Here is a 16,289-nt window from a genome sequence, read left to right as displayed (position 1 = left end):
CTTGACAACTGACGAACTCTGCTTCCAGCAATGTTTGCATTCCTGGCACTGACAGTATTTGGGTTGCTCTTACTTTATCCATTAGTAATTCACAATACTATCACTGCCTTGGCTGATACAGTAAGCTATGAGGCTTGGATTACTTCTTTCTTGCCATAGTGAGGACAATTTAACCATCTTGTTACTGTGAGTAAGACATTCTACTTAATGTCCCTTTCAGGCATCACTGAATGCAAACTGCAGATACCAGAGGAGGTTAAATAGGTTCCTGCTTGCTCTCAAGGTTTTTCAGTTGTGGATAATGGATGACTTCATACTTCCTCAATCCCTTTATATCAAGAATTACCCCTGCCTTGGCCACAACTGAGAGGAAGAGGAAGGAGATACCCCCTGTCACATAAACAAAAGGCACAGCTGTGCCTTATGTGCCAAAAGACCAGCAATCCACACAATCAACATAAAACTAAGGCACTGAGAGCAAAAGATTTGAGGACAACAACAACAAATCACAATTTTATACAGAACAGCTACAGGTCAGTGTTTTGCTTTTACTGTTCATTTTTCCTAATCAATACAACTGCTTTTGTTCAGATACCATTACTAAGCTGTTACCAGCAATGTGCCATGGGCTTCCCGACACACTAAAGCTCTACTCTGCAATAAGGGCCTCATTTGGCAGAAGAGCAAACCTAAATGCCTGCCTTAAAAAACCTGGAAATCTCTCAGCACAATTTAATTCCACTGTGCCAACAACCATATACCTACCACAGGCAAATAAAAAAATAACAAATGCAATTCTGCCTAGAAAACAGACTGAAATTACTTCTTGTCTTTAGTCCCTATATATGGACTAGCAGCATCGCAAAGGGAAGTTAAGCTCTAGCTAATGAATTACTGTGTTTAAATTAAAAAGCTTATGCAGCATTTCAAATGCACAGAAAACTTGTATTTTTACAAAAAGTTGAAATCAAACCACATTATATGTTGCACTATATTGTGACATACAAGACGGTTCCAAATAAACTACCTCTATAAAATAAATGTCTGCTCATAGTAGTAGTATGTGCAAAAATCGACACTCCTTGCAAATGTTTACTTATTTTAAGCACTAGATTATCACGGAACGACCTACCTACATTGTGATTACGAGTTCTGGTCTACTTCGTTACAATTCAAATCAGGCTGATCTTTAGAATTTTTTCCTACCCACTCGTCTCCAGAAGTACTGAGGACTAGCACGAAAGACCTGTCTCCTCAGATGTAAGGAAGATGTGGTTTTTTCATCAACAAAGCCTATTTAAGAAGTCACCACCTCTTTTTTTCCTTTTGCTTGCATTCTCTGTTGTTCCAAAAGAGTATTTGTGGGGCCTGCCATAAACTTGATCAGATTAAAAGAAACTAAACTGTCACTTCTTTGTTTAAAAAAAAAAATCTGATCATGCCACTAAACCAGTACACAATACAGCAGCCCACACAGTTTGTACTGGCACAACTGAAGGGTTAGCAGACTACAGTGCTGAGGTTGCCACTTCCTCAACCAATACTGCTGCTGGTCAAATTAAATCAAATCCCACTTCCAGGAAAGATGATCCAAATTAGCTTTATCTCAGAATACAAATAGTAGTCATAAGTAAGTTTGTTAAAGCCATGTGGAGAGGCTTGCAGCTGTCTTTAATTTGATTTAGATAAACTCAAAAGTGTATTAGGATGCTTTAGAGATTAAGGTACACAGTTTTTTCTCTTGTGGCTTCAACATGTCCACAAATTGAAGGAGCTAACACTGCAAGAAATTTGTATTCAGAAAGTTGTCAGAAACTTAAAGATTCTTGTGGTTTGTGTTTTCTCTAAATTTCACCACATCTCCAAGTAAAGCCTGTAAGAGTATAGAGAACCACCACATTAAGTCAGATCAAAGGCCCAGCTCAGCTCAGTGACACACACCTACGTAGGGAAACTGCACGCACTTCCCCTAGCAGTCCTCAGAGCTCCTGGCAACGTGCACTTCAGGATCAAAGGCTAAGTTTTTAATTTAAAAGCTATTGGCCTAGTTTCCCTGAATTCAGCTACTCCTTTTTGGAATATGTTTATGACTTTAGCCTCCAGAACATCCTGTTAAATTAGTTCAACAATTTAAGCTCTGGACTATTAATCTTGTAAGATTATAAGATCATTACGAAAACTTGTTTGTTCCACTATCTTAGTTAAGTTTGTTTCTTTATACGCAGGCTTACCTTAAAATTCCATTTGTCACTGACTTGTCTGCAAAGATTTAGATCCATCTCTACCACCAGAAGTCCATCCTGAGTGCGAGAGAGTCCTGGAGTCCTGCTGCCATCTGGTGCAGCTACATAACTTGAGCCATAAAAATGGCCCAAGTCATGGTGTGCTTAAAGAAATTTTTAAAGAGCACATAAAACCATCTGCAAATAAGTATACAACTTAACATGCAGTGTCCCATAAAACCTGGCTCACTTTCTTGGGGTTGCTCACTCACTGTGCTTAATTTAAGCAAGATATCCTGAAGAGTCACAGCACGATCCTGAGGTAACTGCAGATTCGACCAGTAGTTACTTCCATGCACAGTATGGCTTTCCCATATATCGAATTAACAGGGAAAAAAAATCACTGCATTGCCTTTCAAATAATGCATGATTATGCTTTCCTGTTATTCAGTCTCTGCACTGAAGTAAAGGCTTTGCTTTCACTGGTTTTTTTTAATCTAGAATTTAAATGAATTCTAATTGTCAAATCATACATTTCCAAAACAGCTGGCAGAGATTCACCAATTCAATTTTCAAGGTCAGAGGTGAAAACACTGGGATTTGAGGCATGAATAAGATCTTACTTCATATTGTGCAACTCGAGCTGTGCCAAAAATCAGCCGCATCTGTTGTACTACTGAGCAATGGTCATCACTGACTTTTTTAGTGCAGCTGCTACAAACACTTAGCTCCAAAACTAGCTAGAACACCTGGCTTTTTTTAAGGCTCAGGCCACTCCAGATGAAGCCAGAGGCAGTCATGGTGGTCACGGGACAAATTACAGTGTTTCAGAATACAAGTGAAGTACACACAAGCAAATGTCATGCTCTTCTTTGAGCATTCTCTTTAACCTCCAGCAAATCAGCGAAATGGCAAAATGGCTCGGCTGGGGATTCAGGCTAGGGCTATTACTTGTAATAATATTAAAACTACAAATAAAGTGCCATTCTTGCACTGACAACACAGGCTAATTTGAGGGATTTCTTCCAGTCCTACAATACTACACTGATTCCAAAAATCTTACTCCTTTGAAAGGATATGGAAATCTTAGGTATGAACTTCTGGTGACCACATTCCATAGCACCACCAACTTTAACAGGAAGTGCTTCTCTCCTGCCTATGAGACAGCGGTGGTAAGGAAGGCAGTTGCTAGCTACCAGAGCTGTCCTCCGAGAGACACTTGCAGCAGAGTGATTGTTACTTCAAACTTTCTAGTTAAAATTATCAGCAACCACCAAATGTGATCTTTGAACATACCTTCTTCACCATCTCCAGAAGTAAAGGCATTTTTGTAGTGTTCCTGTGAAATAAAAGGAGTCTGTAGGTGGCAGTGTAATTCCATTTCATTGAAGAAATCCTCGCCGCTCTACTATATTTAGTATGGTAGTCTATTCACATTTTTTCTGGCATCCTATCAGCACTGTCTACAGGGAGTCATCAGAGGGGCCTAGTTTCTATGATGGATAGCCTAGAAAACAAGATCTTTTTGTATCACTGCCTGTTTTTCATACGCTTTGGGGAACACACCTCCTATCAGTTTTACAAGCCTGAAGAGGAGACATTTAACCAAATACATCTTTGCAGATCATAAAAGAAGGTAAATGTATTCATGTAAGCCAGGAACAAGTGTGGATTTTTGCAGGGAACATTATAAAAGAACACACATGTGGGGTACTTGTACTAATCTGAAGGAAAGAACAGCCTACTGTGTGCAATATTAATTTTCATTATAGAATTTCAGAGTCCAGTGTTCGGTAATAACTGTACAACAGCAACCAGTTCAGTACCACTGACTTCAGAATATATTGCATTTTCAGACATTTTGGCTAAAAGAATACTGATTTCATCACAGAAACAAGGAGAATTAGCAAAAGGGCGGGTGCCTATTACAAAGAGAGCAATTCATGAACAGGAAGCAGCTGCAACCAAAAAGTAGGCTGCCAGCAACAAGGCAGCTCTCAATCTCTTTATGACTGTCCACCTTCAACTCAAACACCAACACAGCAGTTACACAGTAGAGGAATATATGCGTTCTAGTGCTATTCCGTTCATTACCTTGAATTAACTCATGCTACAATGCCTGACTTACGAAATGAAATAACGAAGTGAAGATACATACCGTTCCTACTCTGTTGATGGGACATGTAAAGCAGTGATTAGCTATGGCAGCATTTCTTGCTTCAATTGGCCACAGCGACTCACTTCAAAACACAAAAGAGCAATAAAAAAATTAAAGGTAAAGAAAAATTCACTTCCACCAAAATTTCCTGTTTCTGTTATTTCAATCACAGTTTTCACAGCACTTTCCAGTAAGCCATTTTCCCATGGATGAAAAAGTAAGCATGTTTAACAAAAGCATCCTGATAACTTTCCAGTCACTAAATTTACATAAAACCAAGAACTGAAAAATGACGAATAAAAAATTCCTGCTCTTTTACAAGCCTCCAAAGGAGATTACAATTCTGACTGTTTAAAACTGAAACAGTCCTTTTTTTATTAAATAGTTTGATACACATGGATCAGCCTAGTTAACAGGAGGTCTAGAGGTGATACAATTTGTACACTCCTGTGACAGGATGTACCTGCCAGATTCTGAGCACCACGACAAGGCTGCAAGCATCTGAAATACTAATCTCCCAGTCAGACTCAAGAATCTTCAGAGATGGTCACTGGACTGATTGAAAGGACTTGGTTTATTGACTCTTTTCTCAATTGCTTTGAGTCTGGAAGCCAGCTCTTCCAAGAGAAAGGGGGTTTATTGAAAAGCTCCAGCAAATTCAATTTCACAGAAGAGAGACAGGAAAAAAAAAGGCTATAACCAAGAAGTGACCCCAGTGACAGTTCTTACATGGGCCTCAAGAGTCTTCCTCCTGCAATAACAATTATATGCTTAATAACAATCAAGTAAAAGCAAATAATTAGGAGAGCCTGAAGCACCCAAGAGTACCTATGAAGTGCTCTGTGACAACACGATAATTTCTGCTTGCTCTCCTGTTCACAGGCTGTAAAGTGGACAGACATCACGAGTATTATTCTAGTAGTGACATAAGCAAAAAGCATTGTGTATTAATTCAATTTTTTCCAAAGGACATTTCCCGAGATTACTCAAATTATCTTTTATTCCAAAAACTATTAAAAGCCGTCTGAATAACAGAATACTGCACCTAACCTACAGCTCTACTCTCCAGGTTTGAAAATACACGGTTCTCCTCATCTGCACTGGCTGTGGGTATGAACATTGTATGCCTCTAAGGCATTTTTCACCACTTCTACCCTGTTATGAATGTTCAGTGTCCTCAGAATTTTCTAGCTGGTCAGCAACAAAAATTAGGACGAATGTTCTTGGACCTTGTTACAGAGACAGAAAAACTCTGAATTTACATTAAGCAGGTAAAGAGAGGGGACTGAGTGAATCTTGAAGAAAAGGAAAATGCTAAAAAAAGGATATTCCTCTTAGATTTCTAACTCTTCTATCACTTGGGTAAGTAGTTAGCAAGTCTGTATTTCCTGAACATTTCATACATTAAGGTTTACAAAACTGACACCAGAAAAAATCTCTCTAAAGAGTTAGATTAAAGAAATAAAAATGGAAGTATTCTGCTATTAGTTCATGCATACAAGCCCAGCTGAAAGGAAAGAGAAGAGAAATGAGTATTTCTAGTATTGTAAGAGATCAGTGTATCTTCTTTTTTTGTTTGCTACTGGATATTATCCTTCTGTTTACAAGATTATAGGTAACAATGAAATATGCTCCTATTAGCTTCCGAAAACTTATCTTTGGAGCGAGAAACTTGAAGACAGTTCAGCTAGCCCCAAATCCCTTTTTTTTTAACTCACAAAGGAAATGCTTTTCTTCCAAAGAACTCTGCAAACCCGGACTTTTTCCCCTGCCCTGTATAAAGCTAACCACTTATGCTGAAAAGGGTTAAAAATATTAATTTATAATTAAGCATAAACTATAATTACCTCCTCAATCATATGTAAACATTATACAATATTAAATTACTTTTCAGAGCCTGCTGTTACCAGGAGAAACAAAAAAAACCAAACAAAAAGCAAAAGCACAGTTGTTATTATGTGTTAAACTGATGCGTGGACGCATTCGGGAATCCCATATTTACTAAGAGTCTAATTTGGAATTTGAAAGCACTGAGTAGTCCAGCAAGGAACAGAATACGATGAGAATGAAAGACGACATGGTGATTTTGTCAAGAGTGATATAAAGAACCACTGAAATAATTTCTACAAGGTTTCTACTTAAAAGAAAGCTTCCCCCACCCCCCCAGCCCCCACAAAGAAATGGAGTTATTGTGGATCACTTTATAGCATCCCAAGCAATACACAGCCTGTGTCAGGCAGTGCTTTGGAAGCATGGCACATTCAGAGGTCACTATATTGAAACAAAACTGATGCTCGTAATGTAGAGGCAAAGAATATTCAAGATCTAATCCACAAATTAATCATCACAGGCTAGCTAAGAAGTGTATTTTCTCAGCTCACTGAGCTGGTTTATTTTTTTTTCTTTTAGGAAATCAAGTCAGTAGGAGGCAATTAATGTCAATCTAGAGAAGATTAATCTCAAGGGAAACAGTTTATACTGGTTCAGTCTGGTTTAAGCGGCCTGATAATCACAAAATTGCCAAGAGTTACAAAAAAAAAAAATTTTCTGAGAAAAGAGTTTCTCAGCTTGGCTCTGAAAACTGCAATTTGATACCATGCTTACTGGCTCCTAGGTAGACGATGCAAACTGGCAAGCTAAGCCTGAATGTAAATTACTACCGCCTAACACAAACCAAAAATATTACATAGATAATCTAAATAAACTTTCATTTCTGAACACCAGCTGGAGGCTGGTTAACTCTGCCTCAGAGACAGAAGACCTACAGACGTACAACTAAACTTCTGGCAAAGAATTAGTGACAATGAGCAGACTGGTAGCCCAAAATTCCAGATGGAGAAGAATGGAGATTGCTTCAAGGCAGCAAAACAAATAGGTGATAACTCAGGTTCCAAGACCTCAGCAAGGTGTCCCCGAGGCCCCATGAGGGGCTCAGAGGTTCAGTTAACCCAGAAAGCATGCAACAGCCTAACTCAGTTTGTATTTTACCTGAGCTTTCCAATAGTGGCTGATGGGTTAAAGATGATCTCTGCTCCATTCATACTAAACATGAGCCAGTTCAGAGGGTGGTGGCGCCCATAGCAGATATTCACAGCAATTGCTCCAAACTGTGTCTGAAACACTGGGTGTCCTGTATTTCCTTCCATATAGTAAGTAGACTAGAAACACACAAACAAACAAAAAGCCACAAATGCAGACTTCTTAAAAAAGCATAAAGAAATACCTCCCACGTTGCTTTGACACCTCTCCATTTCTAATTACCAGCTTCAAGTCATTAGACCATGAGCAGGGACACTACCTTTCATCTAGTACATAGCTGCACTGAAATGGGTATATAGCAAAAAGTAGCTCTCAGGCTGCTGAGATCAAGCCCGTTTCTGTTTCCCTTCACTCACACTACACCTAAGCACTGTCTGACTTTGACATAAACACGTCTATTAATGCTAGAAACTTCTACAGAAGCTTAAGAGAGATCCACAAATTGCCAATTGATAGGCACCTCTCTCAGTACTTTCACCACAGAAGAAAATTTTCCTAAGTCATCACAATCCTTTGATTCTGATTAAAGAGGGAGCTGATGAACTGTTTAAAGAATAGAATTCCTTTACATTCATCTGTTACATAATGACATGCAGTAATTTTATGAATGCTATAAGGAAGTATCAGTGTATAGCTAAGATTGGTTATTTAAATTTCCTATATGCCTATTGCTCTAAACAAACAGAAGGCTTGAAACTACCACCAGGAAAATCACAGGATAAATCTAGAGAACCCTCCTTAAAGTAACTGGAGCCAACTGTTGGCTTAAAAGATCCTATTTACCATATGCTGTGAACTTTCATCTTACCGTATCAAACATTTCTACACAATTAGAAAAGCACTGGTTCCTGTAAAAGGCACTAGTGAAGAGCAGGATAGGGCATTGTTAACGGCTATCAAGAGAGAAAAACATTCACAGAGATACTCTCAAATAAATGTACAGAAAAGGTTCTTTCAGATACAAGAAAAGGATATGTGTGGCGTTATGGACAGTTGCTGCTTAGTGCTCAGCAGTAATCTAATCCCCAAGAAAACCTCAAACATAAACATGCAGGGTATTGAAACATAACAGAAAATATAATTTTGCTGGTTTGTAAGAATTCTGTGTGCTCACAGCTTGAATACTCTGGGCAATTCTAGTGTCTGTATCTCAGCAAGGATGTACTAGGGATGGAATAAGCAAAGGCAACTGAAATAATGAAAGGGATGGGGCAGCTCCTTTGTGAGGAGCAACTAAAAAGGCTCTTCCATCTGCAGACAGAAGGCTGAGGGCAATACTACGATGAGATTTACAAAATCACAAACGCAGAGGGTATCATCACAAAGCAGCAGTAGTGGGTATTGACTGAAAATACACTCTTGTATCTATACTCAACCAAACTAACTTTCTTCCTGCAGCAGGCAGTGCACTTCTGAAATCTGCTTCTTTGGGAAAGCAAGTATTATCACCAAGTTCAGAAGGGACTAGACAAACTCACTGACTAAAGAACCACAGATCAGAATTAGACAGGAACATGCCACCCAACTTCTCTGATACAATGACTGTGGATACTGAGGGAGTACCCAAGTTTCTCTTAGTAGTACCTTTTTGTGATCTCAGAGACAGAAAAGCAAAGTACATAATGCCCCAGCCAGACCCAATGGGATATGCCTCTTATCACAGCTGTAATTGAGTAATTTTAATTGAGTTGTAAAACAACTCCATTTTTACTGAAACTATCTGTCCATTTTACCAACCACTGCCATTGGTCTTGAAGGAAGCAGGATCATATTGAACCTAAAACAAGCCCGGTTACAGCTGGGGAATAAACTAGGGCCTCATGGAAGTGTAGAATGGCATGACAGACACAAGGGGATCACCATCTGAAACAAAGGACTAGAGGTTCAGTATGCCCAGTCAAAGTGGCATCTCATGCTTCTTGCTTATTTCCAGGTTTCGTGAAATTGCGCAGTCCCTAGGGCACTGATTTTATCCCGTCATGTCTGCAGAAAGCACACCATGTAGTGGGCATTCACACAGTCCTTTTGAAAAACAATACTGCTGATTGACTACATTTCCATTTTTTCTTCTATTCTCAGTTTTCTTTGATTCCAATAGGAGAAAAAAAAAAAAAGAATGCTGTTGCTTCAGGGAATTCATCAGTTATTATTCCTTTATTCCTTGCCAGAGGTCACAATCATCTCCACAGCAACAAACTGTGATGTCTCAAGAAGGATTGATTTTGGTTTATTTATATGCTCTCCCACACACTGCTGAATAGGTTACAGACCAATCTCTTTCCCCCTTCCATTTAGTTCTCACAGATTCAATGAGGATGATTTTAATGAGGCTCCTTTCCCTATCTGCTCTACAGAGACAATCCACAACAAATCATTTCAAATTTAACACTTCCTTGGGAGTCAACTTTGTTGATAAAGAAAACAAGATTAAAGTAACAGAGATGAGCATAATCCTTCCCTGTAGTCTTGGTGGTTTCTAAAGTTCCTCTGTCAGAACTGCCCAGCTCAGAAGAATGGACTTAATGCTTTGGTAACAAAACTAGCTAAAAAGACAGTGCTGGTTTGGGTAAACACGACTCGCTTCTGTAATGAGAGAGATAAAACAAGAAATGTCAAATCATTACAGCGTACCTGCAAGATATAAATAGATTATTTTGTGGCAATTCTGGCATTTAGGATTGTAAGAACGAACTCCTTTTAGAGCAAAACTCTTAATGAAACTCTATTTATACTTCACATGGAAAAGTAACAGTATTTTCCTTTTTTAGGTGTCTTTCATTAGTTTCATAGTTGGAAACTATGAAAGACTTTGAAAGACATCATATTTTAGCACAAGCAACAGGAATTTATTTTCTGTTTCATTACACAAGGAAGAACTCGAGAATGTGGAAAGTAACCAATATTCGTTTTTATTAGTGCTTTTATTTTTTTATATGGGTTTGTTAGTTACTGTTTTGACAGCTAGAAGACATATCCAATAAAATAATATTAAATATCAAAATAATTGTTAAAGATACAGGTCAACACTGGTGACTGACAGACCTGTGCCAGAAATCCACTGTGTAGAAACCTAGTAACAGCCTCCTCTAAAGAAACACAAACCAGTCTGATCAGATCTGGAAGCCCAGGTCAAAACTTCCTGAAGTCTTTGAACACAAAGTTTTCAAGACACCAAAAAACCTTTAAAATTAATAATAAAGCAGTTTGGATCCTAAAGCCTCTGTTTAGTGACTGGAGCATTCAGACAGGGAACAGAAGCAACTGCAGGTATCTCACAGCCCCCAGTGCTTAGAAGAAATGCCTCTGTTACTTTAGCTGACAAGGAGAGATTTAGTTAGGTAAGACAATGTATTTTTAGACTTTGGTTAATTTTTAACTGTGATCTTTCTGCTTGTGATAATTCTACGGATGGATAAACACAGTTCAGATCTACTGGTTTTCTTCCAGCATTAATTTCACTACCACTTCAGTTTTTGAAGCTGATTCTGAAGGACAGCCTAAAAACTGCTGGGGGCTTCAGTGGAGGTAATGAGATCAGTGGACAGAAGATGCCGTAAACCAGCTATTTAGTCAGAAGCATAATGAATCGAGGGATCCTGCTCAAGGAGAAATAAGCAAAAGGGCTGTCATTTCCAAGACAACCTCACAGAGAAACAGAGATCAAGACTATAAATAATGGGCACACCTGAACCATGAAATAATTGCCCTCCAAATTAAAATAAGTTCAACACACGCACATGCAAAAACTACCTAATCCAATAACACACAACTAACGCAACAAAGCTGTGACTTAAAGAGTTTTGTTTTAAAGATTCTCAAGACTTTTGTAGTTTCCATCAGGCCAGGGAAGAGCACAGAGCAAAGATTTGATGTTATTTGTCCTTTAAGAGTCATCGCTCTCTATTCCTGATAGATTAACTTGCTAAAATTTCACCTGAGAAAAACTGATTTGACACTTAGTGTACCACATTTTCTAGGAACACATTAAATTTCCTGCCAGTATGACTCTGATACAACACATGCTGACATGAAAAAGAGCTGCAAGGTTAGGCTAGCTTGATATTCACAACACTGTATCTTACCTCATTGAAATCTCCAACCCTTGGAATGTGATTTTTCCTACTTTTGCCAAGGACAGCTCCAGAATTAGAAATGACCACTGCAGCATTCCACAGAGTTCCCCCATGTATTTCATCTCGCTCCAGGATTGGAGATACCACAACCATATTGTATTTCTTTGCCAGCTACACAAAGAACACAATTCTTCTATTACACACAAGCCTGCAGGAATTATTTTAACATTTTGTTCATAAAGAAGGATTAAGAAAAGTATCACCTGGTATATGACTCTGACTGTTATCAAGGGCTAATGCTTAACTCATACTGGCATGCCCACACCACCACCAGTTTCTTCAACAAAGATGGATACAACAGAGAGATCTTTCCACCTGAATCCTTCAACTAGAAGTGCACGGTACCCAGAGGAAAAAGCATCCTAACAGCAATGGTCAAACTACAAAGCTGATCCCTACCTACTCTTACAGGTATAAGAAGAGATAGATCCCATCCCATTCTTCCATTCTGGTATATCATCTAAGTGGCATAGCAGAACAGAAGATACCACAGAGAGCTGAAAAGTTATTTAAAAAAAAAAAAGAAGAAACGTAAAATAGCATTATATGTTAACTATGAATATTAAATAATACAGGTGTGAGAAATATAGCAATTTCTGACTGCCAGTATATTGTCTTTCCCTTCAAATCACTTATTTCTTTTATTTCTTCAAAATTCCATAGAGTCATTAATTCCATTATGAGAAGTAACACACACTTGCCCTAGATTAGACTAAAGATATTATACCATCTACAAAAGTTTCATAGGTCAGTACCTATCAGGGCAAATTTGATACCAAAGCAGTCTTTCATTGTTTCAATGACTTGTGAAAGAAAATAACTGAAATGCCTTATTAAAAAAAGAAGTTGTCAGAAAACAAAAATAAACTGTGCCACCCTTGCAATCAACAGTCTCTGGAGACATAAAAGCCAGACGGTAACAAATCTCCTTGGGTCCACAAAAACCACCCTACATTTTGTGTCATTTCACAGGGATATGCAAAAGATTTGTGTACAAGCGTACCCTGTTCAGATTCACGCCTTCATACAAGCACAGTTCAACTGTTCTAGGCAAGAAACACCTTTTAAATAGAAATTTTAAACATTTGTATGAAGAATCATTCCTTCATTGTAAAATTCAGGAATAGTTAAATGGGCAGTTTCACCTGCCTTTCATGGTAAAACATAGTCTACAAATGCAAAGTAGTTTAAAAAATAAATATTGAGCACAGCTGTCCATTTTTAGGTCATTCACCATCACAATATTTGTCAAGCAAGTTGAAAATTTATTTTTTATTATTTCAGTTTTCTCAGTGGCAGATGACTGGTACATAAAGAAGAAATCCATGCTAATCAGTGCCAGTTACGGGCTGGGGTTGGAGGCTGGATGTGGGGGGTTTTTGCTTGTTTGGTTTTTTACCTCTTGACAGAACTTTGTTGTTGGCCCATCCTCTGCTGACTCAGCAAATTCAGTCCAAGGAAGCTTCTCTCTTGTACAAAAAGCAAAGGGCATGGCTGGAAAACATCAAAACAAAATTTACAAGAATGTTCATGTCACTCAAGAAACACACACTGTTTTTATGAATACAGATAAAAAATTAAACACTTAAGAATGATTCAACTGCTCTCCTTGTTTAAAAGCAAAGGCTATTTAAACGTATTTTTAGCAAGGGCAAGGAGTTTTAGGCCCACGCAGAGCAAAGCAGAATAGAAAGTATCCACTTAGCTAAGTCTTACTGGAGGTAAAAATACAAAATATACCCCAGTCCTGGCATATACTTTCTGTGAATAATCTGTTTTCACAAACATTTCAAGGGCTTTCATTTTGGGTGTCGCCTCTATTAAGCCTCAGAGATTCCATTTTAATTAAAAATAGATCTTTTAAATTTTAATATCTGCCTAGAAAAAACCTGACATTTTAGGAGAAAAAAATAAGGATCACGAAGGAGCACACCTACAAATACCAGTGCTGCAGCACACACTATTCTTCAGTATAAGAGACTTCACCTACATCTTCCATACAGTTCTAACTAAGGCTCTTTACTCTTAACTTCAGAAAGCAAATCAATCCAGTCAACTGTGACATCTTGAAAGATCTCTGCTGTTGACTTATAAGACACACTTTTAGGGCAGGATACTTGTTAAACAGCACAAGCTTGACCTCTGAGAGCACAGAAGGAATCACAGAAAATACTCACTCCAAGCCTCCTGGAAACAAACTGTGTTGACCCCGCACATTGCAGCTACTTCCACCATCTCCTCAATTCGCCTGTGCAGTGCAGCCACCTGATCGCAAGAAGTGCCACGCTGTAAAAAAGCTGTATGTTCTAACCTACCTGTATACTAATAGCCTGCATTTAGAAGCTTTGTTCACATTAAATTTATCTTGTTCTATACTTAGTCCCATTGCTTTCAGGGGAAATAACTCAAGAAGTTATCATTCCTGAGCGCTAGTAATAGAGTTACATACAGATTTGTAAAAGCATTTGGATGCTAAAAACAGAGAAGCTAATCCAATAGAATTCAAATTCCATGGTTACAAGATTTAAACGTATGCTTACTTGCAAACAGCTAAACTTCTTAACGGAATCAGCTAAAACTGTAATTTTGCTGTTTATTGTAAACAACCTACAGAATAATATTAAGTAAACGTGGATTCAGAGTCCAGTACTCAGAATCTTAAAATATGAGGTAAGGACAGTCCATTTCCTCAGTTATATCCAAATCCTGCGCTCACACATGTGGATTTTGGACACTCTTTAGAAGTTATTAACTCCGAACTCATTTCTAAATCCCCTGTCTAAAGAGCTCGGTAGATTATTACCAAGAAAAAAAACATCAAAGCATTTATTAACTAGTCAAAAAATTGTTTCAAAGTAGTTTTTTCTTGAGTATTCTGCTCAAAGATAAGCAGAGTTGTAGCACTTTGCATTGGTACTTTCAACTGCCAATAAAATACAGAAAAATGACACAAGACAAGTCGACAGTGACCTACAAACTCAACAACTGTACACTGATTTACAGAAATAGTTATTTATACGGTAAAATCATTACTATAACTGGCAGTCTTTTTAACATGTTCCTCAAAGAATCCAAAAACTTGAGCAGCGTACTCAATTAATTACTCGCATTGTCACAGGTAATCTTTCCAAAACAAATTGATTACTTCAGAAATGGTCTGTCCTGTACAAAACTACTACTCCAGGAGATTTCATAAATGTGGTATTTTTTTCTTTCACTTATTTAAAGTTACTTTTAGGAGGCTATTTCTGTGTGTCATCTTAGTGCGTTTGTGTCCAAGATGTTAGAAATGATGGTCACCTCGTAATAAGATTTGGTTTACTGCTGTACAAAGAATAATGAACATGGCCTTATTAATCTGTATTTACTCTAATGGATTTTCCCATAATGGAACATCTCCCAATTAAAACACAAACTGCACCTGCGGTTTCCACGGGCTGCCATCTCTTTCGATTTCGGGTAAATGATTTTCTGTTACATTTTAGAGGCAACTCAAACTGCAGACAGGTTGGGCCATTCGCTAAGTACACATGACACGAGATGTTTCTGAGAAACAATAAAACTGGATGCGTCACTTGAATGTCTTACACTGTGCTCTATTAAGATACCGACGGGTCCTGTATTGCCAGACAATCAGCAGACATTTCATGATGGAGTTTCTAACATTAACAACTAAAGTGGTTTATTTCTCTGGCTAGTAGGAGTTACACGCAAGCAGCCCGGATCCCAGTTTGTGTACCTGGACCGCCACAGCTGTGTCTGTGGGAAGTGGAATTTTATTCTGTATCAGTCCTACTCGAACAATGCGTGGCCTTCTCAACTGCTCTGGAGCAGCGTCGAATCCATAGCCCTGTAGCTCAAAATCTCTTTCCTGAGCTGCTGACACTGCAGCACCTGGCAAATCAAGTTTTCTGGATTGAAAAGGAAACAAAGACATTTCAGGATGAGATGTTCTCCTTTTCTGCTATGAATGCAATGGACCAAGAGGATCACAGATACTGTCTACCCCTGCAGGGACACCCAAGCTCCCATGACCCATATCAGACAAAGGAATCGTCAGACAGTAGCCAGGTCATGTACAAATCTCACCGCTCTCCTGCCAGCAGAACTCCCAGTGTCCCCCTGACTAACTGTAATTTCCAGAACTAGTATCCTGCTACAGAAATCAAGGAGCACACACATACAAACTTTCATCTGCCACCCCCACATTATAAACTTTTCCTCCAACGTGTTTTTCCTCACTCTACATTCCCACTTTTCCAGCTCCCTCATCCAAAGCCTTGACCTCCCCAGCTCCCCCTCAGGTCTTTCTAATCATCCACCACCTCCTAGGATGCCTGTGCCAAACTGGGATTGCCTCCTCCACGCTACCCCCACTATCTTACCACAGCCTAACCTCACCGCAGGGCCACCAGCACCACAGCACCTACCCTTCGTTTCCTTTCAGCCCAGCCCTGCGTCCCGCGCACCAGCTCCCCAAGCTGTCTCCTTTCCCCTCAATTCCCGGGCTGTAATCATCCACCACCTCCTAGGATGCCTGTGCCAAACTGGGATTGCCTCCTCCACGCTACCCCCACTATCTTACCACAGCCTAACCTCACCGCAGGGCCACCAGCACCACAGCACCTACCCTTCGTTTCCTTTCAGCCCAGCCCTGCGTCCCGCGCACCAGCTCCCCAAGCTGTCTCCTTTCCCCTCAATTCCCGGGCTGGGCACCCCTCCCGGAGCCTGAGGGGA

The 16,289-nt window shown here is 39.1% G+C and overlaps 1 protein-coding gene across 1 annotated transcript in view; it reads right to left on the bottom strand.

Moving 5' to 3' along the window:
* The window catches only part of UPB1 (ureidopropionase, beta), a 16,156-nt gene extending 667 nt beyond the window's left edge, over positions 1 to 15,489 (bottom strand). The window contains exons 1-8 of the mRNA XM_010144683.1: positions 15,292 to 15,489; positions 13,730 to 13,817; positions 12,952 to 13,046; positions 11,502 to 11,663; positions 7,369 to 7,538; positions 4,381 to 4,462; positions 3,519 to 3,561; positions 2,232 to 2,386 (exon numbers count right to left, since the gene is read on the bottom strand). Coding sequence (XP_010142985.1) covers positions 2,232 to 2,386; positions 3,519 to 3,561; positions 4,381 to 4,462; positions 7,369 to 7,538; positions 11,502 to 11,663; positions 12,952 to 13,046; positions 13,730 to 13,817; positions 15,292 to 15,489 — 993 coding nt within the window. The remainder of the gene's footprint in view (positions 1 to 2,231; positions 2,387 to 3,518; positions 3,562 to 4,380; positions 4,463 to 7,368; positions 7,539 to 11,501; positions 11,664 to 12,951; positions 13,047 to 13,729; positions 13,818 to 15,291) is intronic.
* Between the last annotated feature and the right edge of the window lie 800 nt (positions 15,490 to 16,289).

This window comes from Buceros rhinoceros, unplaced genomic scaffold, assembly GCF_000710305.1.
Source record: "Buceros rhinoceros silvestris isolate BGI_N320 unplaced genomic scaffold, ASM71030v1 scaffold28221, whole genome shotgun sequence".
Lineage (NCBI taxonomy): Eukaryota > Metazoa > Chordata > Aves > Bucerotiformes > Bucerotidae > Buceros > Buceros rhinoceros.
Note: the sequence above shows the minus strand (reverse complement) of the source record. Positions and strands in the feature narration are given on the sequence as shown.